Below are 23,288 nucleotides of genomic sequence, written 5' to 3'. Positions count from 1 at the left end.
AACTAAAAACTTTCATATCATGAAAGACACTGCTAGGAAAATAAAGAGACAAGCCACAGATTGGACAAAAAATACTTGCAAAAAATGTATCTGATGATAAAGGATTTGTATCCAAAATATACAAAGAAAATTTAAAACTCAACAAGAAGAAAACAGCTCAATTTAATAATGGGCAAAAGATCTAAACGGGCATCTCACCAAAGATAAAAAGATGGCAAATAAGCTTACAAAAAAGGTGTTCAACACTGTATACCATTAGGAAATTGCAAACTAAAAGACCTATTAGAATTGCTCAAGGACAAAAAAACTGACCATATCAAATTCTAGCAAGGCCTGAGAGCAACAGGAATACTCATTCATTGCTGATGGGAATGCACACTAATGTGACCACTTTGAAAGACAGTTTCACAGTTTCTTACATAATTAAACACAGTCTTACCATACAATCCAGCAATAATATTTATCTACCTAAAGGAATTGAAAGCTTATGTATACACAAAACCCTGCACATGCATCTTCATAGCAGTTTAATTTGTAATTGCCAAAAAAAAAAAAAAAAGGAAGCAGCCAAGATGTCCTACAATAGATGACGGGATAAACAAACTGTAGTACAACCATATAATAGAAAATTATTCAGCAGTAAAAGGCAATGAGTTATCAAGCTGCAAAAAGACACATAGGAATCTTAAATGCATGTGTCTAAGTAAAAGAAACCAGTCTTACAAGCTACATACTATATGATTCCAACTATATGACATTTTGGAAAAGACAAAACTATAGAGTAGTAAAAAGGTCAGTGGTTGTCAGGGATTCTGGGGAAAGGAGAGGAGGGACGAATAGTTAAAACACAGGGGATTTCTAGGGGGGTAAAACTATTCTATATGAAACTGCAATGGTGGACACATGTTATCATACATTTGTTATAAACCAGAACTGTACAACACAAAAAGTGAACCTAATGAAGATTATGGACTACAGTTAATAATAATGTATCAGTAATACTGGGTCATTAATTATAACTAATGTACCACATTAATGCAAGATGTTAATAAGGGAACCTAGTGGGGGGTGTAAGGTGGGTGAGAATTAAGTGGATTTGGAAAGATATGAAATTATCTGCTCAATTTTTCTGCAAACCTAAAACTGTTAAAAATAAACTCTTAATTAAAAAAAGAAAATTGGCCATCCACAATCTCAAAGAGTATATACTGTGACTTTGAACTACAGAGATTATAGCAAAGTGAAAAAACTACTTAAATAAAATCAAATTTGAATAAACATTTCAATAAATTTAAATTAAAAGAAATTAACTTTAATCACCTTGCCTTTTTCCTAGCTTGGTCATATCCCTGCTCAAAGAGTGATCTCTAGGAGATGAAAAAGAAATCCAGCTGGGAAGCTGCTTGACCACATCTGTGGTTAGCAGTTTAGCCTGAAGAACCAAGATCTTGCGATCATCACGGACACTCACACACACACACACACAACTTAAAACATTTCACATCATTCATTAATACCAAAAGATAAATTAAAGTGCATTTATAAACCCATCAAGATGGATGTAATGTATAGTACTTTCATTCAGAGGCCCAAAAATCCTCAGTGCTCCTTTTTCTAGGTTAAGAATTAGAATGTGTAAACTACAGAAATCAATGTGCATCCAATGCTATCGTCTCTTGGAAATTTTATGTGGCATTTTGATAGAGACCTCAAACTGTGGCATTCTGACAGGCTTACCCAGCACCAAGTTCTCTCTGATGGGAAGGGCAATGACTACCCGTTCACTCAGCTTCTCTGGCCAAGGCAAAATCCAAGAGAATATCCCTTTCCCCACTATGTCTATGTCTCCATTGTGATGGGTGAGCAATTATTGAAGAACAATTCCCAGCCCTGACATCCCAGCCCCTGCCATTACCACACTGCCCGCTTGGAGCTTCTGAGTGAGGAAGAGACTACAGCAGTACAAAGGAAGTCGATCTGTCTTCCTACATCACCCGAACATTCCTACTGCAGACAAAGCATGGCTCTCTTCTATCCAGAAGGCTCTCTCTTCAAGCCATTTCTGGGATACCACACTAATTCTACTTTATAGTTTCTCAAAGATGCCTGGGTCTTTCTGGTCTATGCTAGGTGCCCGACTACTGTAACCTGAACAAGATACAGTCTTTTCCAGCTCAGTAAGTCCAAACGCCTGTCCTCAGGATTCATTACGATCCAAACTGAAAAGTGAAAAGTATGTGCCCTGTGAACTGTAAGGTACCACTTAGATGAAAACTATAGCAATTGGCATAAAGTAAGGCAAAACTCACTATTGAGAGTTACATTTAAGTGGACTTATCACTAAATAAAAAAATCCACAGGAGAGGCTTCTCTTCTGATTGTAATATAAGAGGAAAAAAATGTTTACTCTGTATCTCCATAATCCTTTTTTTTTAAGCAACTTCCACCAATAAGCAGACAATGGTAAGCATTACTGACAGGAAAGGTTTAGCTACCTAATGTTCAGATACTTTGAAGAAACAATTACTTTTAACCAATGCCTGTGATCTGTCTATGTAACTCAATGTTAAACGCAAGTTCTTTTAGTTACATGTTCACTGGTATAGCTGAAATTATATAACCTAAATCCACTGAGGATTTTTATTTTTGAAAAAAAAATCTGATGAATTCAAAGGCACAGAACATGAAGGGGTGTGGGAATAGGAATCTGAAACAGATGGCATCTAATTTTTTTTCCAAGTCCATCTTGAACACAATCCCAATAATGTCAAAATCCAATTTAGCTCTCCAAATAAGTAACCTATGAAACAAAATGGTAATTCTAAAGTAATTCATCCTTTTTTTTTTCTCCCAGCTTCTCAAAGTTTCTATATTAGGCAGAAATTAGTAGAGACAAGTTAGATGTTAAAGAGAAAAAAACTATCATTCCACAAAATCTAAAGGTTCTTTCACGAAAATCTACTTACACTTATCTGAAGCCATTGAAGCAGTTTCCATTAAGAATGGTGATATTAAAATCTTTGATATCAGCCTTTTTTTCTGGATACAATGATTCTTTACCCTTGTTAGAGACCAAATCATAACTCCAAAAAGAAATAGGCTTTAAAATAGAAACAAGCTCTAGAAGAATACTCATTTGGTTTGAGCAAAGCACTGCCTGGCATTTGTTAAACATTTGCACAGTAACTCACTCCTGATTTGGCAGCACCAACAAAATTAACTGTACTCTGTTCATTATACATTCTAGGGGTAAATAAACCTTCTCAATCTTTCCTAAAGCTTTCTGAGATCATCCAAGAGACAGACATTAAAGGAAGGTTTAGTCATTTTTAGATTTCCTGACAAGCAAATTCCACAACTAACAACTGCAAAGATCCATGGAATGGTCACATACTTTGTTTAAGTGGAAAAGGTCATTGAGAAAAGTATCATCTCTAACAGTCTCTATTGTTGCCCACGTTTCAGATAGATCTTTATACAACTAGTATTTCATCTCTTATACCAAAATAAATGGTTTATTAAAGTTTTATGAGAAGACAGGGGGGAAAAATGGGAGCTTCTGATGGCTTTACAAAGTAAGATAATATGGTCTCAATTTTAAGATTCAAAGATGTTGAAAAATAATGATCCAGGAAAACACAGTTAACACATACATATACAGTAAAGACTTTACAATATCAGAAAAGTCATTTAGGAAGTTGAATAACCTTACAAAAATCCACAACTGCAGCAAAAACATAATTTCAACTCTTTAAAAAATACTATAAATATACCTTATCAATTATTTTAAATATATCCATCCATTTTTCAATTTGACCATTATTTATTTGCTGCCTATTATGTAACTTCAGTGGTGGATAAAATTTTAAACAGTATTTCTACCTCAAAGAGCATGCAATATAGTTGAGTGATCAAAAAAAACAAAAAGGTAAACTCTTTAAAAGAGACACAAAGAAATATATTTGAAAATTTCTCTCAAAATTATGCAAAACCTGTAACCCCTAAAAAGGGATACTGAATTACAAATTTTCTACTCTTCTTTCATACACAGACAAAAAAGTATTATTAAAGCAAGTTATTTTTTACCTTTTGAGTATAAAGTACATTTATGAATTAAAAATTACTAACTACAAAATACATCAAAAAGCAAACTACATTAGCTGACAATCTAACATAGAACAGGTTACGCAGGTTACATAGAACAGTATCATCTTATACCTACAAATGAATAAAGACTTCATGTTTCCGACATATATTTCTATATTACCATCATAATGATTTAAAGGTAGAAATTCCATTTTCATTTCTTTTACAAATTTTATATATATATATAAATTCTGTGTTTGCTACTACTTTAAGTCTAATTGAATCATGCTACTTCTATTGATTTTAATTCTAAAATTACAACTACTTTCTATTTTATGCCCCAGTTTTAATTCTCTCCAGAGACATGCATTGTTAATTAAGATTTACATACACTACTTTTTAAATATTTTTCTCATCAATACAATACAATCCAAATCTGAGAAAAACCTTTGAAAGATTACTGGCCATTCAGTTAATGCAAACATATCCTGCTTTATTTTCAAGAGTTTTAAGAAATTACTGACAACTGGATTTCATGCTACTAGAAGCCACTGAAAGCCAGTTGTATACTTATGTTTCAGAATATTACCCAGTTCTGTTCCTATCGCAAACCTCATTCCACTAAACTGGGCTACTTTGAATGTCTAACAGTAATAATAAATCATCTTTCAATTGGAAGGTGCTTCCATTTAAAGTGGGCTATTATTTAAATACATTATCCCCCTTACAATACAGATAAGAATTTTAACTCATGTTACTTAAGAAACTGAAACTCTGGTAGGTTCCATGACTTGCCCAAGGTCAATAACTAGCCTGTGGCAGTCCAGGTTCAATCCGAGATTTACTCAACCTCAAAGCCAATACTTCCACTTGATCACAATTATCTCCTTAAAAGATTAAGAGGCAGGCTCAAAAGCTGAGAATCTTTGTCTCTCTGAACGTTCACATAATTATTCTGAGACATCTATAAACACACAGTACCTACAATTCAGTCACTGATTGAAATATAAATGAAAGGATCTCTGCTTCATTTAAACTAGGGCAGGCTTACTGGCAGGTAACAAAGAGGTTGAAAAAGGCTTGCCTCAACATGTCTCGCCTAAACCTCTATATCCATACGGTTCCCCAGGTTTATTTTTTATAAACGCGCATATTTACCAAAAAAGGCTACGCCGGACTAGCCTATAGTCTGGTGCCTTTCAGAAGTGCACTTTTCTAAAATAATTTACACCAGATTTCAAATCAAGCTGGGAGATTTGGCTGAATATTGCAATTTTGGCACTTTCCAAACATTCGAAGTATTATTTAGGGGCAACCAACCCAGTTCGACCCTCTTAACGCTGTGATACCAGCCCACTGAGGGGCGTTGGGGGGAAAACCGCTCCTGCAGGACACTGGAGCGAGAGAGCAGTAAAGGAAGAAGTGGGGGAAACGCACGGAAGTTGGGAGGAGGGAGGTCTTTTTACCCACTCTTCTGCCCTAGCTCTGCCAAGGGCGGCTCCCCACGGTGCCCAGCGGACTCACAACACCCACAACCCCAGAAGCCGGGCTCTGTCCCAACGGGGTGAGCAGGGGAAGCAAGCAACAGAAGTATGGGATTGCCCCGGCCACCTCGCCGAGCTCCATGCTCTCCTTTTGACCCGGGAGGATGCTCCCCCTTTCAGAGTGAGCCCTCCAGGTGGCAAACTCCCGGTCCACACCGGCCGAAGTCGTCTGCATCCGAGGGGGCGCCTCCTCCGCAATCTCGACTCGGCTACCCGAAACTCTCGCCCAACGGTGTCCCCCAACCCTCCGATTCCACCCCCGCAACCCTTCACAGTCACACACGCCTGCCTGAGCCCCACCCAGGATCTCCGCGCTCCCCTCCCCGACCCGGAGAAGGGGCCCCCACCCGCCCCTACAGACACACACACCCTCGGGCTCCAGCCTCCCGGACCCCGTCGAAGCCGGAGCAAGTACCTGGTCGTGCCGTGCTCCGGAGCTCAGATGGGGCGGACGCAGTCCCCTCCCGGAGGCGCCGATGCTTCTCTACCCACCCGCAACGGCGGCTTCTCTTTTTCCCAGGAATGGGAGGGAGGAGAGGTGCGAGAGGGGAGGGGGAAGACGAGGAGCAGAGGGGCGGCAGAAGCCCAGCCGGAACCACTAGCGCGGGCCCCACCCTCAGCCCAGCGCAGAGCACACTAGCGCTCCCGATAGGTCAAACTTAAAGCAGGCAGCAAGAAATGGACACCACCACTTCCGGGTCATCCCCACTACCGCCCCTCCTTAGCAACCGCGTGGGGTTGCTAAGCGGAAGTGCCTTCAAAGACAACCACCCCCATTTCTTCTGGTACTACCAAGAGGTATGAGGGATGTGTGCTCCTCTTTGGCAAAACGCTCTTACCTTCTGCTCCTGGTCTTGGGTGGAGCACGGGCTTCCCTGCCAAAGCCACGAAGTGCATCCTGATTTCTCTTCAACTGTACTCCCCCTACCAGCCCCCAATTACTATTTACTCCTGTTCCCTTCCTCCCTGAATCCCAGGCGGACCCACTGGTTTCTCCTAAGGCTGACTGTGGTCCCTCGTGGGAGTTACTTTTTGGCGGTTTAGCAAGCATCTCCCTCTTGCGGATTTTCGGTTGTGTTTCAACTGGGTTTTTAAAAACCTCCAATGTTATGAAAGCTTTTTCATGCACTTCGCTCTCCTGTGACAGCCCCTGAAACCGAATAATGAGAAAGTTTTGCGTTCACTAATCTTCTTTTGAAAGGACTGCAAATGTTTGTGTATGATCTAGAAATAACCTGGCTAAATGGAAGGGGAAAACAAAGATTCACTGTATATAGAGTATAATGATTACTCCCTAAAAGAAAAGAAAAAAGTGAGAAAAGGCCAGAGGAAGCCAGTAGTCAAACTTGGGAAGGAGGAAGACATTTAATCCTCCACTCAGAATAAACCTTCATTCCCATACTGTGGACAGAACAGTGTTAATAAGAGACATTTATTCTTGTGTTGGGGTGATCTGAGCTTGAAAAACATTGGGAAAACCACTGCTTGGGGCAAAAGCCAACAAACTAATTAATCCTCTCTTCTGAAAAATTACCTATATCTTTATGGCAATTAAATATTCAGAGAAATGTAATTGGGCATTCAGAGAAAAATGAGTAAAAATATTGGCTTAACTTTCCTATCTTGAATAAGTCTGCTTAAAAGCAGTAAAGTTTAATCGTAGCTCACTGAATTTGTTATCTAGCCCATGGCAGTGAATGTACTTGCAATTGCTGGCTATTGGTCATAATAACTTTGGTCATAATTTTTTTGGTCACCACTTAGTCACCAATACTGAACTGTTTTCCACCTAGCTGGGGCAGAGGAAATGAGCTTTGGTAACTTTAAAGAAACAGCAGGTCTGTTGGTTTCCTGTACACATGATACAGCATTAAACTGATTCACCTTAGAGTCAGTTCAGCAAAACCTTTAGGAAATCACTAGGTTCAAATGTCATTAGAAGGTTGTTTAATAAATCTGTAACATTTCAACCCTTGCTATGCACATACATACATGATGTGGGAGTATATACGTACACAATTCAAATGGAATGTGAGCACAATTACCTGGCTGTAATTGACAAGTGATAATTCTGCTACCATGACAAAATAGAGCTTGCCAACAGGTTTAAATATTTTAAAATTTTAATTAGAAAAGTAAGATTATAAGCCCAATGAACAACTTATCTGAAACTATGGTGGACTCAGATGTCTCTAAAAAATTAAAAACATAGAATTGGTAAATGTGTCCCATAGAAGGAAATGTTTTATTGGGTAAAATAGTTAAGGTCAAACACGGCAATTTATGTCAACATAAAAATGCAAATTCCTATGCATCATTCATTTTTCCTGTTGTCTTAAGAAATGTGACTTAAATTAGCATATAACAACATTCATTTAGACCCACTCTTCCTACAGTTTTTTAAAAATTACTATGCAATCACTTTTGTATAGGTGCATGAATACCTGGCTTGATTCCTAAGTGGTCACGTGACTTCCATAATTCTATCATTTTCAACATACTCATTATCTGGAGACCTCAAAAGATGTATAGCACAGGTGTATATATTTATCAAAGCTTGAATTTGTAAAATTCAAATAAATAAATAAATATGTATATAACACAATCCACACCTAAAACTAGCTATGTAGGTTTAACTACACTTTTAGGATTTTTTGAGTAGTACCACAGGAATCCATAGTCTTAATATGAACCATAGCTAAGACAGTGCTCTCAGATCTATGCTAGATCTCAAATAGCCTTCAAGGTCAGTATAGTACCTTCATCCTGTAGGACCTCCAGCCATTTTTTCCAATCTCTTGAAAGCTTTTAAAACACTTTTTAATTGTCCCTTGTAATCATTTAAGAAAGAATTAAGGTATCTAAGGTTTATTTTGGGGAAACCCAATACTCTGTTACTATTAAATTATTATTTATTATTATTAATTATTGAATTAATACTTAAATGCTCAAATATTCTTAAAGTTCTATTGGCAGTTCTAAGTACTAAAGAAATAATAAGTAAACATAAAAGATACCAAAATTAATGAATTCTTGGGATCAATTAGAAGAAATGTAGCCAGATTTACCATTTATCTGCCTAAGCAGTATACAAGACGAAAGGCATGGCCCCATACACATTCTCTTAAGGGACTTAAGAGAAACTCACTTAGGGATAAACTGTGACATAATAGAATGTTTAGCTTTAGCCTTAAGAAGAGAAGGCTAAAGATGTAACAGCTATCTTTAAATACTTAAAAGTTGTCACATGGAAGGAGTAACTTGTTCTATGTTATTTTGAGGACAGAACTAAGAACAGGAGGAGAGTTCAGAAAAAAATCAAATTTTTAACTCATAGCATTTTCACAATTAGAGCTGCCAGGTAATAAAACAATCCACCTAATGAAAAGCTATAGCTGGCCTGGGGGAACAAGATAACTTCTAACATTCCTCTCAGTTTTGATTCAAGGACCATCTCTCCCACCTCCATAGGCTATCCTCAAAGGTAAAAAGAATCATCTTAACACTGTCAGTTGGACAAAAGCCCAGATGTTTTTATGTTCAGATTTTCCAAAATTGAGTTAGCCTGAAGGATTCTAAGTACAGTGAGATTTGTAAGCAGTCTCTCTCTCTCTCTATATATATATCTATGTGTGTGTGTGTGTGTGTGTGTGTGTGTAGGAAAGGTTGAGTTTAGGCTCTGTTTTCTGCTTTTTAAAAAATGATAAGCATTTCTCATCTCATAAATAACTCTAAGCATACGTTACAATTTTTGCTGTAGTATTACTCTTCCATTGTGAAACTATGTAAAAAACAGGAAATCATATAATCCTCCTAGTGTCCTATCATTCAAAAATTCCATAAAAAGTTTTAATCATTGGTCAGGAATTTAACACTAAAATTAATAATTTGAATGACCCGTTCAAAGAGGAAAACAATATTAACTTTGTGACAAGGGATACAAAATTAAAATTTACTTTATCTTTTTAATGTACAAAGTTTATTTTTGATTCAGTTTCAGTGTAAACAGGGAGTCTGTAGTTCTCTCATGTTTAGAAGAGGCTAAATTGCCAATCTACATTTTTTAAAAGCTTTGACAAGGAAAGATTACATGGGACCTCTGCCTAATAAAAGATTAGACATCATCAAAAATACTGTATATTTTGAAAGGATTGTATTTAAAAAGACTGCAGGTTCTTTAGGTCACATTTTTTAGAAACAGTTACATATCAAAATTAGACTTCATTGGACACACCACCATAAAGTTTCTCTTTCCATCAGTGAAAAATAGCAAATCAGGTTTCAAACCTATCAAAACTTGACTTATTTAGAGGGTTGGTTTGAGCTACTCCTTAATAAAAAGCCTAATTATCAAGGAAGTACTTAGGGTAAAAACTCTGCTCTCAATTCAGTAACATTCTGTGTAATATCCACCTCTAAAAGACAAAGAAAAAAATATTCTATAGTCATCCAGACTCATTTTGGAAGTTGATAAAATCAGGTCAGTGTACTGATTTGTATTTGAAAGGAGTAAAATAGAAATATCTAGTAGTATATAATCTTAGGAAGCACACATATGGATAGTCTTGTGAAAATGAGTAATCGTTTATTAAAAACAAACTTCAGAAAAGCATGCCTGTTAAAACATGGTTAATTTTGACAACAGGATGTCAGTAAGCAAAACGCCTGATAAGGAAGCAAAACATCAGTTACTAAGTAGTACTATACCCACCTCTTCGATTATACCCCTGGTTATCTTGAAAAATACAATAGTAGCTCTAAGGACTTTAGACATAGCTCTGGGTTTATAGCATAATTTGCCTTTCATATTTTATTGATTTCCAACTCTAAAAGTATAGGCCCAAAGGGTAATATTTTATGGCACTGAACAAAATGCATATTCTAGGAAAATTCCTCTCTTTTAATGTAGTCTATGGAATCTTCCTGCCTGATTGTATGCTAGTATTTTATCTTTTTGTTGTTGTTAGAAGCTTTATCAACCCTTTAAACCCTTAGGACTAAGCTGTCCTTAAATTTTTCTAAGGAGAAGATAAATAGCCATCCAAATGTTTTCAACATTGCATCTTTGCCCCACTTTCTTAAAAAGGGGTATGGGTTCAGTTTAATTAACACTGAATTTTTCGATGTGCAAAAATCTAACTCTGCTTTTTAAAGCAAATAAAAAGAACAAAAATATGGCATCATTCCAATAATCATATGCCAATAAACATGGCAACAGTACAAAGATCCAAGCAAACCTCAAATACAGTAGATTCATAATTAGAACACCATGCAATTATATTAGCAAGAAAAAGCTTAATAACAGGTAAAAGAAACCAAATACATTATGTTGAATACTAAGCTAAGTAACCATAATTAATCTCACAAACTTTCCAATATCATAACTACTTGCTCTTGAATAACTAAATGTAAGCCTCATTTTAAAATTAAATGCCTATTCAACAATGCTAATTGGAACAAATACATTTATGCAAATTTACACCCTAGAATACCAGAGAAAACAGGAGACATCAGTCAAGGATGAATAAAAAAGTTCTATTCTTTTTCGTCATCTGTGTGATCAGGTGGCAAAGGACGTGCTCTGTAGAAAGAATAGAGAACTTCAATAGTCACCTGAGCCAAATGTTTAAAAATCAAAACATAAACAGTCTTTTAAAGACATATAAATCAAGAACATTAATTAACAGTGCAGTGGGTATGGTCAAGAGACTAGAAATGAGAGAAAATTAAACTCCAGTAACTGACAAACCCCTACAAATTCCAAATCCTAGAGTGATAAAACTTTTTAAAATATTTTATTTATTATCCTACCATTTTATTATTTTTTAGCAGGGAGGGTAATTAGGTTTATTTATTTTTAATGGAGGTACTGGGGATTGAACCCAGGACCTTGTGCATGCTAAGCATGTGCTCTACTACTTGACCTATACCCTCCCCTTTAGAGCGATAAAATTTTTAATAATTTATTTTGCCTGTGAATTTGCCAAATCAGTGTCTCCTTTAGGATATGTTGCCATTTTTATTAAAAGGGAATCTCTATTTCTATAGCATTCTATAAGGGAGGAGGAGGGTAATCCACCTCCTTATAGATTAAGTGGATTGATGAGGAGTATAATCATTCAGTGAGAACTCTGTAGTAATAAAAGGCAAAAAAGGGGTGGGGGGGGTCAGTGGTAGACTGCATGCTCTGGGTTCAATCACCAGTGCCTCCATTAAGGGGAAAAAAAATTTTAACCGATACACTCAAGCAGAGAAAATACAGCAAGTTGTCATATTTGACTGTATACCCTTTTGGAACTATGTGAATGTATTACCTAACTAGAAAAATCCCAAAACTGTCTTAAATTGGCATGCAGGTAGTCATAGCTTTTGAAAAATAATTTATATTATCCCAAAGCTATTTTGTACTTATTATACTTTTTATACAGAAGAAGTCAATTGAAAGCTTAATCATAAATCAGAATCTTTTTCAGAGCTGATAAAGGTTTATGAGATTTCTCCTAAAATAATCAGTTTTCAAATTAGATCCAGTAAGCCTGAATGGTCATAGAGCTAGGTAGTCAAAGAAGGAAACTAAAACAAAGGTTTTCTGATTTAGTATAGGATTACCATTGACTCACCTACCATTATATTACCAAGAGGTCTTCATTGTACTTTCCTGGAAATGAAATCAAGTTAACAACTTAACACTATCATGACCCAAAATTCTTTTTGTGGGGGACCTGATTTAATTTACTTTAGGTATCACAGTTCTGTTCAAGGTTTTGAGCAGATAGTCGTTCTTGATTCTTATTCTCCCCCATGCACCTGATGGGCGTTTACCCTGCCTTTGTTAGAATTATGAAGTCATAGGAGTAGCGATGTTCTATATTTTCTATATTTCTCTAAATTAGAGAGTTTATAGCAGAAGTCCTTCTAATATACTGATAGTTTACTATTTACTATCAATACTAAATCTATTGAAAGAGTTCCCATCACAAGGAAAAAAAGTTTGTTTCTTTAATGTGTCTATATGAGATGATAGATGTTCACTAAACCTATTATAATCATTTCATGATGTATGTAAGTCAAATCATTAGACTGTACACCTTAAACTTGTACAGTGCTGTATGTCAGTTTTGTCTCAATAAAACTGGAAGAAAAAAACAGTAAATCTATCAATTTACCATCAATAAAGTGATACTTACAACTCTCACAAACAAAAACAAATGTTAAGAAGCCTAAAGCAATAATATAAACCTCTATTAGTTTTATGTCACAGATTTTATTATACGATGGATCAAAGTTCTTTACAAGACTGTATGTGTAATCTTTCTCCATATGATGAAAAGCCTGTGATACACATTTTATTGCTATGATGATCAATGGCATAGCCACATTTGGCTATATTGCCAAATATTTTATGTCCTTAATGGAAGTCACAAATAATTCAAGAGGACTGTCATATATTCTAGAGCTAATATTGACTTTTAGCTTGTTCATATTAACATGAGAAAGTATATGGAAGAATAGTGCCAGAAAATGAGAAGGAACTAACGGAGACATATAGGAAAACAAGTCTATTAAAAAACTATCCAAAAATGTATCTCCTTGCTTGTTGATTTTATTGAAACCAGGATTCATATAGTGATATAGCAACAGAATATAAAATTTGATTAATGCTCCAGAATTTGACATTCCTTTTAAACATCTCATAAGATGGAAAGTAGGCACTCAATAACAATTTACTAAATGATCTTATGAAATTGTTGACTAATTCTTAACATTTTATATGCATAAACATCATTTTATACGTCAAAAGCTTCGTTTTAATTGCTCTTTTGGCCATTTATTTTTATTTAGTTTGTGTTCAATGCAAATCAATTCCAAACACAACGTACAATCCAAAACAGATGTACAGTGTTCAGATATGAGGCAAAGGGGTGTGTTCACTCACACACATAGATCTAACAGAGCTTGAGATCTGTTGGATCTGGTTGTTTCTGTGTAGGTTTCTAAAGATGGCAAATATTGGCTTGAGACTTACTAAGAGTACTATGGACATACTAGATACTTAACACCTAAGCATCATTCTGTGAACATGTGAACTAAAGATTTCACGGAGTATCTATTTCTAAAAAGGTTTCTGTACATCAAGGCAGTTGTAAAGTTTTGCTTTCCAGAATCAAGCCCACTTAGATTTAGTAGCAGGTTCTAACCATCTAAAAATAATGACTGATGTAGGTGTTCCACATGTAGCTATTCTGATTCATCAAGTTTTACAGAAAGAGCAAAAAACAGTTGTGAATTTAATGCAGGCAAATTTCCAGTCTTCATTTCCCAAAAACCCAATACACCTTATTTTTGCCTCCTTCATATATTTGCCTCTTAATTTCAAGATCTGTCAAATATGCCTTCAAAACAGGTCAATTTTTAAGCTGTAAAAATTATTCAACATATGCACAAATACAAAGCAGTATTTTAAGACCGGTTGAAGTCATTGTACTTCTAATCTTTGGAATCAAGTTAAGAGATCCAAATCAGCTATATGAGTCTGGCGCTCTTATTGGATGGGACTGTGTGATAGGAAATACCTATCATTTGATTTTGAATATATATGCAAGGATTACTTAATCTTGGATTTGTAGTAGATTCCAATTCATCATTGCCCAGGCACACATCTGTTACTACAAAAAGCAAAATGCAATGTCAAATCCAAAGCCCCAGAGGAAAAAGTTACAAAAAAAAAAACAGTGAAAACTTAACAATGTAAAACCTGATTTAAAAAAAAAAACCTGACAGAGTGTATCAGCATTACACTAGGATTGCTGAAACAATACATAGAAGGTTTACCGTAATACCTGGTGAGTGTACATCATAAACAGAATCACTGAAGCTTTTTATATTGTCTAATCATTTTATGGCCTTCTAGGTTTCATGAACCAAAATGAAAACTGAATCTCCATTCCACAGCTCATCCTTTCTCTCTAGATGACTATGAAGTTATTATTTACCAGGTACGGTTTCAAGTGTCCATATTTCTTAAATTACACTTAATCACATCATTAATTCTCCATGCTCTTTCCAGTCTTGTACGTGAAACTCCAGCAGATTTAATTTTGGCATTCATTATCTAGTCAAATCCTTCAGACGCTCTTTAAAATAGTCCAATTTGGGGTTGTCAACATTTTCTGTGTTAATAAGGAGTGGAATTAGTAGATTTGATGAAGACCTGTTTTTTTTTTTCCCCTTGCCACGCTGGACTTGTAGATGCCGCATGGAGCGAGCTTTAGGAGATGGGTTGGTAAACTGTAGCTGTTTCTTGGCCAAGTCTCTTAACCGTAGAGATGTAGAAGGGCAAGCAAGACCACAAGGAGACTAGCTGTTGACTGAAAGGCACAGCCGGTCGTTGTGGTTTGGACCGAAGGAGCTTGTGTGCTGGTTGTAAGAACGGACGAATAAATCTGCATGGGTAGGAGCAGCACCAGAAGCAGCAGCCCCAAACTGAGCCTGGCCGCCATCTCCTTGCCCGCGTTGATCACTGCGCCTTGGACGGGGCTCGCTACGCGGGCGCTGGAGGATCACCGGGTCCTGGCTGGTGCAAGGGAGGGACCTAGCAGGGTCTTAAATTAAGTGGCTTCATAATGCCAGTGACGTGGCACCAAGCCTACGTGGCACCACTCCCCACCTCCAGTCAAATAATTTGTTTTTGAAATAAAAAATTTCAAAATTCTTTGGAGAGTCTGGACACTATTATTTATAAATCGATTTAAAAAGCAGGTTTCCATTGCTTTTTTTCCCCCCAATGGTGCTATTGTTTTCCTGATTCTTAAAATATGTTTATTGTTGAAAGTTGGAAGCACTGAGTATGAGGAGAGATTTCTACCCAGAGATTATCACTATTGATACTTGGCATATTTTGTACAGACATTTGGTATATTTATATACATGTCTTTTACACAATAATCATTGTATTTTTGTATCCAGAATTTTTGCTTAACATTTATCAAGAACACTTGCCTGACATTAAAAATGTGAACGCCTGATTTAATTATCTTCTTAGGTTTACACACTGAACTCCGTATGTGTGCAGTTTTATACCCACCTTGTTTTGTTTTGAGGTATCCTTGCATAATTATAGAGGAGGTGTGAAGAAAATACACCATGGTGTTAGTTTTGGTTATTTCTTGGTGATGGGGATTTCTATATTTTTGAACTTTTCCATACTGGTTATATACTTCCTGTGAAGGTTGAACTAGTAGTTTTTGAGAGGTGGGGTTAATGGAATTCAAGCTACATAAACCATCATAGAAATTGCTTTTGAAAAAAATTCTATAGAAAACAGTAAAAATTAAAGAATAAAGACCAGAAGTTCATGGTTAATACTGTAGTACTTATCATCTGAATGGGAACTTTATCTGAATGGGAATTTTATCTGACCCTCTTTCTGTGACTGAGATTAGTAAAAATAATAACTTCCTACTTACGTCTCAAATTTCAGAGTGACTTAAATAAGGGATTAGCAGTTTTTAAAAGTTCTGGTTTCAGAGTTTGGGTATTTTAAGCACCAGCCACCCTTTCTCCTTCCTTAGCCCTGCAATAAACCTTTTTCTGCTCAAAAAAAAAAAAAAAAAAAAAAAAATCTGGTTTATATTTTCTTATCTGCTCAAAGAGAAATCTTTCAGTTACTCAATATTCTGTTGTCTTTTATCTTCAAGAATATGTCTCATATTCCAAATATGAAAACTTACTTTCTCTTTGCTTTTCCCAAGCCACTGCTTCCTGCCTCTTCAGAAATTCTATTCTCTTTTTCTGAATCTTTAGGGGACAGCCTGAAGAATTCTCCGATTCCTTTTTGCCACTTGGGAGTTGGGCGCACACAAACTGGATTTCCTCCTGCATATTTATTTTCTGCTATAAAATATAAACAGATGGAACTAAATAAAAATTAAGAATACAATCACCATTCCTTAAAGGGAAACTTAATTCTTTAGCATCAAATCTAAATGATATTAAATGATATTACATCCACCTTAAAGTGAATTTCATTTTATTTTTTTGTGGGGGAAGTAATTAAGTTTATTTTTAGAGGAGGTACTGGGGATTGAACCCAGTTCCTTGTGCATGTTAAGCATGCACTCTATCACTTGAGCTATATCCTTCCCCTTAAAATGAAATTTAAAATGTAACATAATAAAGCTGTATTCAGTCAGTAGTACATTATACATTATTATATTTATCATTTAGCCTAGAAAAATTGCATTAACAAAATAGAAAATATTTTTCACATTTTCTCCACAAGCAGAGCTATTCAGTTAGTCTTATGTACTGTCATACCAAAATTTGACACAGTTTTTTTCCGTATGTTCTTAACTAGGGCTTGTGGAATTTATCTTCCAAACTGCTCAACTTCCTACTGAAAGAAATGAGACACTAGATGGCACGGTATTTCCTCAACCTCTCATGGCACAGAAGGAATGGTGTGAAGGTATTTCCGTGGCTCAGTTTTCCCTCCTAATGTCCCAAAAAGCAGTATCAGGAGCTGCAAAGTTTGAAAACACACGCAAGGACACCACACTCCAAAAAAAAAAAAAAAAAGAAGAGAAAGGGAAGGAAGGAAGCCTGCAAAGTGGGTAGTAAGGAAAAAAGATGCACAGAAATGAAAACAAAAACATTTACAGTAAGAAGACAACGTGATTAGCACTGTCAAGTACTGTCATAATTCTTAATCTAGTAAAGAGGTGCTTAAATAGCCCCTCACAAGAAAAAGTCCATCTGTAAATACTAAGAAAAATAAGAACGCTAAAGCAGAAAAGAAAAACAGGTTTGAAGAGAAAGTTTGTCCGTCCCTAATTCTTTACTATGCAACACCCCACCTCCACCCCAGCGCGCCAAGAGACCAAGGCCCATTCATTATATCAGAGGGCAAGGAAGAAATTCAGGGGTGAGGATCTCAGGAAAAGAAATTCCACTGGTGGGTCAGGGGGCTCGCAGGTCAGGAGAACTGTGGTGCCAGGCCTGATCTCCTTTTTGAGAGGGTTCCTCCAGGAGCTTGCAGGGGCGCTTTTTACCTTTCCGTGACGAAAACGACGTGGAATTATTGGCAGACGTAGAGGAACCAAGCACCTTCCTGGGGGCTCGAGAAGCCACCACTGCGGAGAGAGGTAAAGGACAGCATTCAGAAGGGGACAGGAAGTCTTACAGCCACGTTCTTACCAGTCTCTGACCCAGCCGACCGGAGAGGAGAGCCCCGCGATGCAGAACAGCAGATAACCCTCCCCTGTCCCCGCCGCTTCTTCCTCCTGGTTAAAGGGGCCGGGCCGCCCCTTCCTGGCGGGCTGGACCAGTTTGGCGGGTAGCGCCGTGGGGAGTCCCGGCCTCTCCCGCCTGCGGCGGGGATGTCCGAAGAACCACCTGCCCTTCACTCTAGTGCTCGACTGCCTCACCTTTTCTGTAGGTGCCAGGGACACCGTCTGCTTTAGTCCGCACCATGTTCGAACACCAGATGAGAGCTATCAACTGACACTCCAGTCGAGGGTGTTTCACGGGACAAGGCCCTGAAAACGAATCTCCCGCCAGAGTTTATATTGGTCGCTTTCCCGCGCGCTCCCTGTACTCTCCCGGGCCGCCGCTCTCATTGGTTCCGCGCCTTTAACGCGCAACCAATCACCAGTGTCCGGTGGTGACTGCTGCCGGCACTCGGCGAGGTGTTGACCCGCCCATCAACTCGCAGAAGGTTGTGATTCATATCTGACCCAGGTGGGCGATGTCAGGGTGCTTTCCTAGGGTGCCCAATGCGTGGGTGCTAAGACTCTGAACCAGGGGAAAGGGCCTATTTAGAAAAGAAAGCCCAAGAAAGACAGTGAATTCCAGCATTTCCTCGAAAGTTAACCACAGGCTTCTATCCATAGTGATTGACTCCCGGAAGCAACATCTGAAATGAATTTCTTGATGCAAATTAAAATAAAGAGAACTTTCCTTTAATAACTGAGGCATGCACTCTCTTTACAGCGTCCATAATTAAGGCAATTCTATGGAATGGGAAAAAGGAAGCTAATACAATTTATTTACAGGTTTTGTTTTTTTGTTTTTTTTTTTAGGATAGTGCGAAACTGAAGAAAAAACTGGGTGACTTGTATATACATACATACATTAAAAGAGACGTTATTATTATTACAATAAAACATTTTCCTTAGATCTGTATGGTCTCACAATTCCTTAAAAATATGTCAAATGTGCAAAGGGTATATCCCTGGCACATCGTGTACTCTAGAATAGGATCTCATAACTATTGTTTATCCCTATGCTTATCTTAATTACTCACAGTATCCCTGGGGGAGTGATTTTCACTCTCTGAATACCATTCACAAAACCTGATCAAATGAACTTGCCTTAGGATGTATATTGTTAAATGTGTACTTCAAAGGTAACCCTGAAAATTTAAGCACAGCATAGATTCTTTCCAATGAATTATGCTTGAACTTTCTGAATAAAGGTTACTCTGTAATTTAACAGAATCAACAACTACTTCGTGTTTTTTAATTACAGAATCTAGACAACAGATGAAACTAACACTGTAATAGGAGGAAATGTATTGCAAATTACTTGTAGTTTAATCTAAATCTTAGAGCCTAAGATTATAGCCAAATTCCTTTCAGAAAAGTCAACAAGCCCTAAGGTATCCTTCTTTGTTGCTTGTCATCAAGCCCCTCTCAATACACATTTCTTCAGTGCACATTATTTCCATTTCAGGTAAGTGGCTTCTACTTAAGGCCTGAATTACCTAATTCGAACTCATATCCATGATCCTTGGAAAGATTAGAAATGCATAGAGAACCTGGTCTTTTCCCTTGGTCCACAGGCCAAACAAATAGCTAGAAAGAATTGCAAATATACCTTTGTACAAAGGATCTACATATACATATACATAGCTATATTTGTAGGTTTGTCTTTTTAATGTCAATTATGATAAGAAAGCATGTATATTAGAGTAAAACTTAAGAAAAAACAGTGATATGGAGTATAAATTCCTTTTTAAAATTTTTTGAGGGGGTAATTAGGTTTATTTATTTTTTTCCCACTCTCACCACTTTTATTTAATATAGTATTTTTTTAGATAAAACAAAACTTTAATTGCAAAGCAATCTGTTGCAGTGTAAGATGTTTCAATACAAATACATTAGCTATTTGTTTCTATAGTAGCTTCAAAAAGTGACTTGTCATGCATTATGATATTTCAGAGTGTGTTCAATAGGTTTTTTCTTTCTTTCTTTTAAAGATGACTTAAAGAAATAGAAAGATATGCCATGTTCTTGGATTGGATGAATTAATATTGTTAAAATGGCCATACTACCCAAAGTAATCTACCGATTTAATGTGATCCCTAGAAAATTACCCAGGACATTTTTCACAGAACTAGAACAAATGATCCTAAAATTTATATGGAATCACAGAAGACCCAGAATTGCCAAATTAATACTGAAGAAAAAAAAACAGAGCTGGAGGAATAACCCTCCCAGATTTCAGACAATACTATAGAGCTACAGCATTGATGTAGATCAATGGAACAGAATAGAGAGCCCAGAAATAAACCCACAGACCTATGGTCAATTAATCTTTGACAAAGGAAGCAAGAATTTACAATGGAGTAAAGACAGTCTCTCCAGCAAATGGTGTTGGGAAAACTGGACAGCTGCACATAAATCAATGAAGTTAGTTAGAATATTCTCTCATACCACACACAAAAATAAACTCAAAATGGCTTAAAGATTTAAACATAAGACTAGACACTATAAACCTCTTGGAAGAAAATATAGGCAAAACATTATCTGACATAAATCTCAGCAATGTTCTCTCCTAGGGCAGTCTACCCAGGCAATAGAAATAAAAGCAAGAATAAACAAATGGAGCCTAATTAAACTTATAAGCTTTTGCACAGCAAAGGAAACCATAAGCAAAACAAAAAGACAACCTATGGAATGGGAGAAGATATTTGCAAAAGATGAGATTGACAAAGGCTTAATTTCCAGAATATAAAAACAATTCATACAACTTAATAAAAATATCCAAAAATGGGCAAAAGACTTAAACAAGCAATTCTCCAATGAAGACATACAAATGGCCAATAAGCACATGAAAAAATGCTCAATATCACTAATTATCAGAGAAATGTAAATTAAAACTACAATGAGGTATTGCCTCACACCAGTCAGAATAGCCATCATTTGGAAGTCCACAAACAAATGCTGGAGAGGATGTGGAGAAAAGGGGACACTCCTACACTGTTGGTGGGAACGTAGTTCAGAGCAGCCATTATAGAAAACAGTATAGAGATTTCTCAAAAAACTAAAAATTGACTTACCATATGACCCAGCAATCACATTCCTGGGCATATATCCACAGGGAACTTTAGTTCTAAAAGATATATGCACCCCAATGTTCATAGCAGCATTATTTACAATAGCCACAACATGGAAGAAACCTAAATGTCCATTGACAGATGACTGGATAAAGAAATTGTGTTAGATTTATACAATGGAATACTACTCAGCCATAAAAAGGATAAAACAATACCATTTGCAGCAACTTGGATGGACCTGGAGATTGTCATTCTAAGTAAGCCAGAAAGAGAAAGAAAAATACTGTATGATATCACTTATATGTGGAGTCAAAAAAAAAAAAAAAGACAAATGAACTTATTTACAAAGCAGAAACAGACTCACAGACATAGAAAACAAACTTTTGGTTACCAAGGAGGAAAGAGGGTGGGAAGGGATAAATTGGAAGTTCGAGGTTTGCAGATAATTACTAATAAATATGAAATAGATAAACAACAAGTTTATACTGTATACCACAGGGAACTATTCAATATCTTGTAGTAACTTAGAAGGAAAAAGAATATGAAAACAAATATATGCATGTATATGTATGACTGAACTATTATGCTATACATCAGAAATTGACACAATATTGTAAACTGAATATATTTCAAGGAAAAAAAACAAGGGAAGAAACTCGAGGACATGGGATAAAAGAGACTATTTGTTGATGGGGATACTGGGGATTGAACCTAGGACCGCCTGCATGTTAAGCATACACTGTATCACTGAGCTATACCCTCCCCTCCTCCAAAAAAATCTTAATTTAAATGTTTGCTTTGCTGAAGTTCTTCTCCTTTACACTTAAATAAAACAGAGTTGTGTGGTGTGAATGTGAAATTTCTAAAGGTGTAGGGCATTAAGAAAAGTTGTAGTATGTACAAATGAAATTTCTGCCTAAATTTATACATAAGAATATCTTTAAATCATATTAAATAAATGTGCTTGCTTTGTTCAGGCAGAAATTTATTTTAATAAACGATAATGGGAGCTATATTCAATATCTTGTAGTAACCGATATTGGATAAAAATGAAAAAGTATATATATGTATAACTGAGTCACTTTTCTATGATACTAACACAACATTGTAAATCAACTATATTTCAATTTTAAAATGATAATGATTATAAATGGCATTATATTACATATATTACAAACTAGAGATTACAATCATTAACATATTCCTTATGAAAAAAAGAACATTTTATTCTTAAGGTTCTCAAAATTTCATCATAATATGCATGATATACTAAGTCCTATTGTACAAATAGCTTAGGTTAGTCTCTGTCTTCAAAAATTTAACATTTTAGTTAACAGAACAGTATAAAAACAGGTAAGGAAGTTGGATACGTTATAATTAGTATTAAACGTAGCAGATTTCTATGAAGAAACAAAACTTGTACCATTTATGAACATTCAGAGTGTTTTTTTAATCTGGTAAATCAAGGATTTTCCAAATTAATAATAAAGACAATCTATACTTAATGTACTTCAACATACATATGATTCTGATTATTTATGTTGGTAAAAATATTAACATAAAAAGGTGAAACAGCATCCATTATTGTAATTACTTAGCCTAAACAGCCTAATGGGAATGAAGAACCTATACACGTAACATAAAGCCAGTCAATTAAATTTACTGATGAACTATGTCAGAAGACATTATGTTCTCCACAAAAATCTGGCTAAATTTTTCCCAGTCCGTTGTCCCAGTGGAGTAGGAAGTAGCCAAAGACCTTTAACTCTGGTCACCTTGGGTTCAAATAATTTTAACTTCTTAATAATCAATACGTATGATTCATGTGGAAGGTCTTCAAAGCCAAACCCCAGCACCTGTTTTACTTAAGTTTTCCCCTCCTTGAGCTTGCAAAGTTGTCGTGGTCCTCCTAGAAAAGACCTGGCTCAAAAAAATAAATAGAGATTTTAGCAGCCTGACTCTAGTATTGGGCTGTATAAAACCACACTGCCACCGGAGCAAATCCTTACAGCATTTACTCTTAGTTTTCAAGTGCTATTTAAAATGTTTTACATAAAACCTGACCAATTTAAAAGCTGGCCCCTCCAGTTACGGGGTATTATGTTGTTTTTTTCCTAACCTGTAGTTTTTATAGGTATTTGCACTGTCTTCTCAGCAGAATTCCCAATTTTCACGTCCTACATCTGACGACGCGGAAGAATCACGCACAGATGGAGCCCTGGTACAATTGAAAACATCAGGAAGTGGGAAGGAGGAGGTGGCACAGGTGGGAGGGATCTGTGTTGGGGGCGGTGCTACGGCGTGGGGCGGTGCTACGGCGT

General features: G+C 36.4%; 2 protein-coding genes across 17 annotated transcripts in view; both read right to left on the bottom strand.

The window, feature by feature from the left end:
• The window catches only part of CSNK1G1 (casein kinase 1 gamma 1), a 150,257-nt gene extending 143,970 nt beyond the window's left edge, over nucleotides 1–6,287 (bottom strand). For 8 of the 13 annotated variants that reach the window (XR_004320373.1, XR_004320371.1, XR_004320369.1 and 5 more), the window contains exon 1: nucleotides 6,046–6,286. The gene's annotated coding sequence lies outside the window, so the exon portion shown is untranslated. Of the gene's footprint in view, nucleotides 1–6,045 lie in introns of all 13 variants that reach the window. The other 5 variants (XM_006183992.3, XM_032480970.1, XM_032480968.1 and 2 more) reach the window with 2 other exon arrangements.
• Nucleotides 6,288–10,190: 3,903 nt separating this feature from the next.
• On the bottom strand, nucleotides 10,191–23,186 carry PCLAF (PCNA clamp associated factor). 4 transcript variants are annotated; one of them, XM_032480964.1, is made up of 5 exons: nucleotides 23,087–23,186; nucleotides 18,056–18,441; nucleotides 17,681–17,761; nucleotides 16,361–16,523; nucleotides 10,191–11,211 (listed from the first exon to the last, which is right to left on the bottom strand). In XM_032480964.1, exons 2-5 carry the CDS (start codon nucleotides 18,099–18,101, stop codon nucleotides 11,166–11,168), a joined length of 336 nt encoding a protein of 111 aa, XP_032336855.1. In that variant the 5' UTR covers nucleotides 18,102–18,441; nucleotides 23,087–23,186; the 3' UTR covers nucleotides 10,191–11,165. The 4 variants fall into 4 exon arrangements, with proteins under 4 accessions (XP_032336855.1, XP_032336856.1, XP_006184062.1 ...); XM_032480965.1 differs by lacking the exon at nucleotides 23,087–23,186 and having other exon boundaries at nucleotides 16,361–16,520; nucleotides 18,056–19,963; XM_006184000.3 differs by lacking the exon at nucleotides 23,087–23,186 and having other exon boundaries at nucleotides 18,056–19,953.
• Nucleotides 23,187–23,288: the final 102 nt, after the last annotated feature.

This window comes from Camelus ferus, chromosome 6, assembly GCF_009834535.1.
Source record: "Camelus ferus isolate YT-003-E chromosome 6, BCGSAC_Cfer_1.0, whole genome shotgun sequence".
Taxonomy (NCBI): domain Eukaryota; kingdom Metazoa; phylum Chordata; class Mammalia; order Artiodactyla; family Camelidae; genus Camelus; species Camelus ferus.
The sequence above is the reverse complement of the archived record's forward strand: the minus strand, read 5'-3'. Positions and strand labels throughout refer to the sequence as shown.

Bases quoted from the DNA above. Each gene is read 5' to 3' on its own strand.
- PCLAF (XM_032480964.1), bottom strand. From the start codon at position 18,101: ATGGTGCGGACTAAAGCAGACGGTGTCCCTGGCACCTACAGAAAAG. The intron at 17,762-18,055 runs GTGAGGCAGTCG...CTCTCTCCGCAG, and splicing joins CCCTGGCACCTACAGAAAAG to TGGTGGCTTCTCGAGCCCCC. The intron at 16,524-17,680 runs GTAAAAAGCGCC...TATATTTTATAG, and splicing joins GTCGTTTTCGTCACGGAAAG to CAGAAAATAAATATGCAGGA.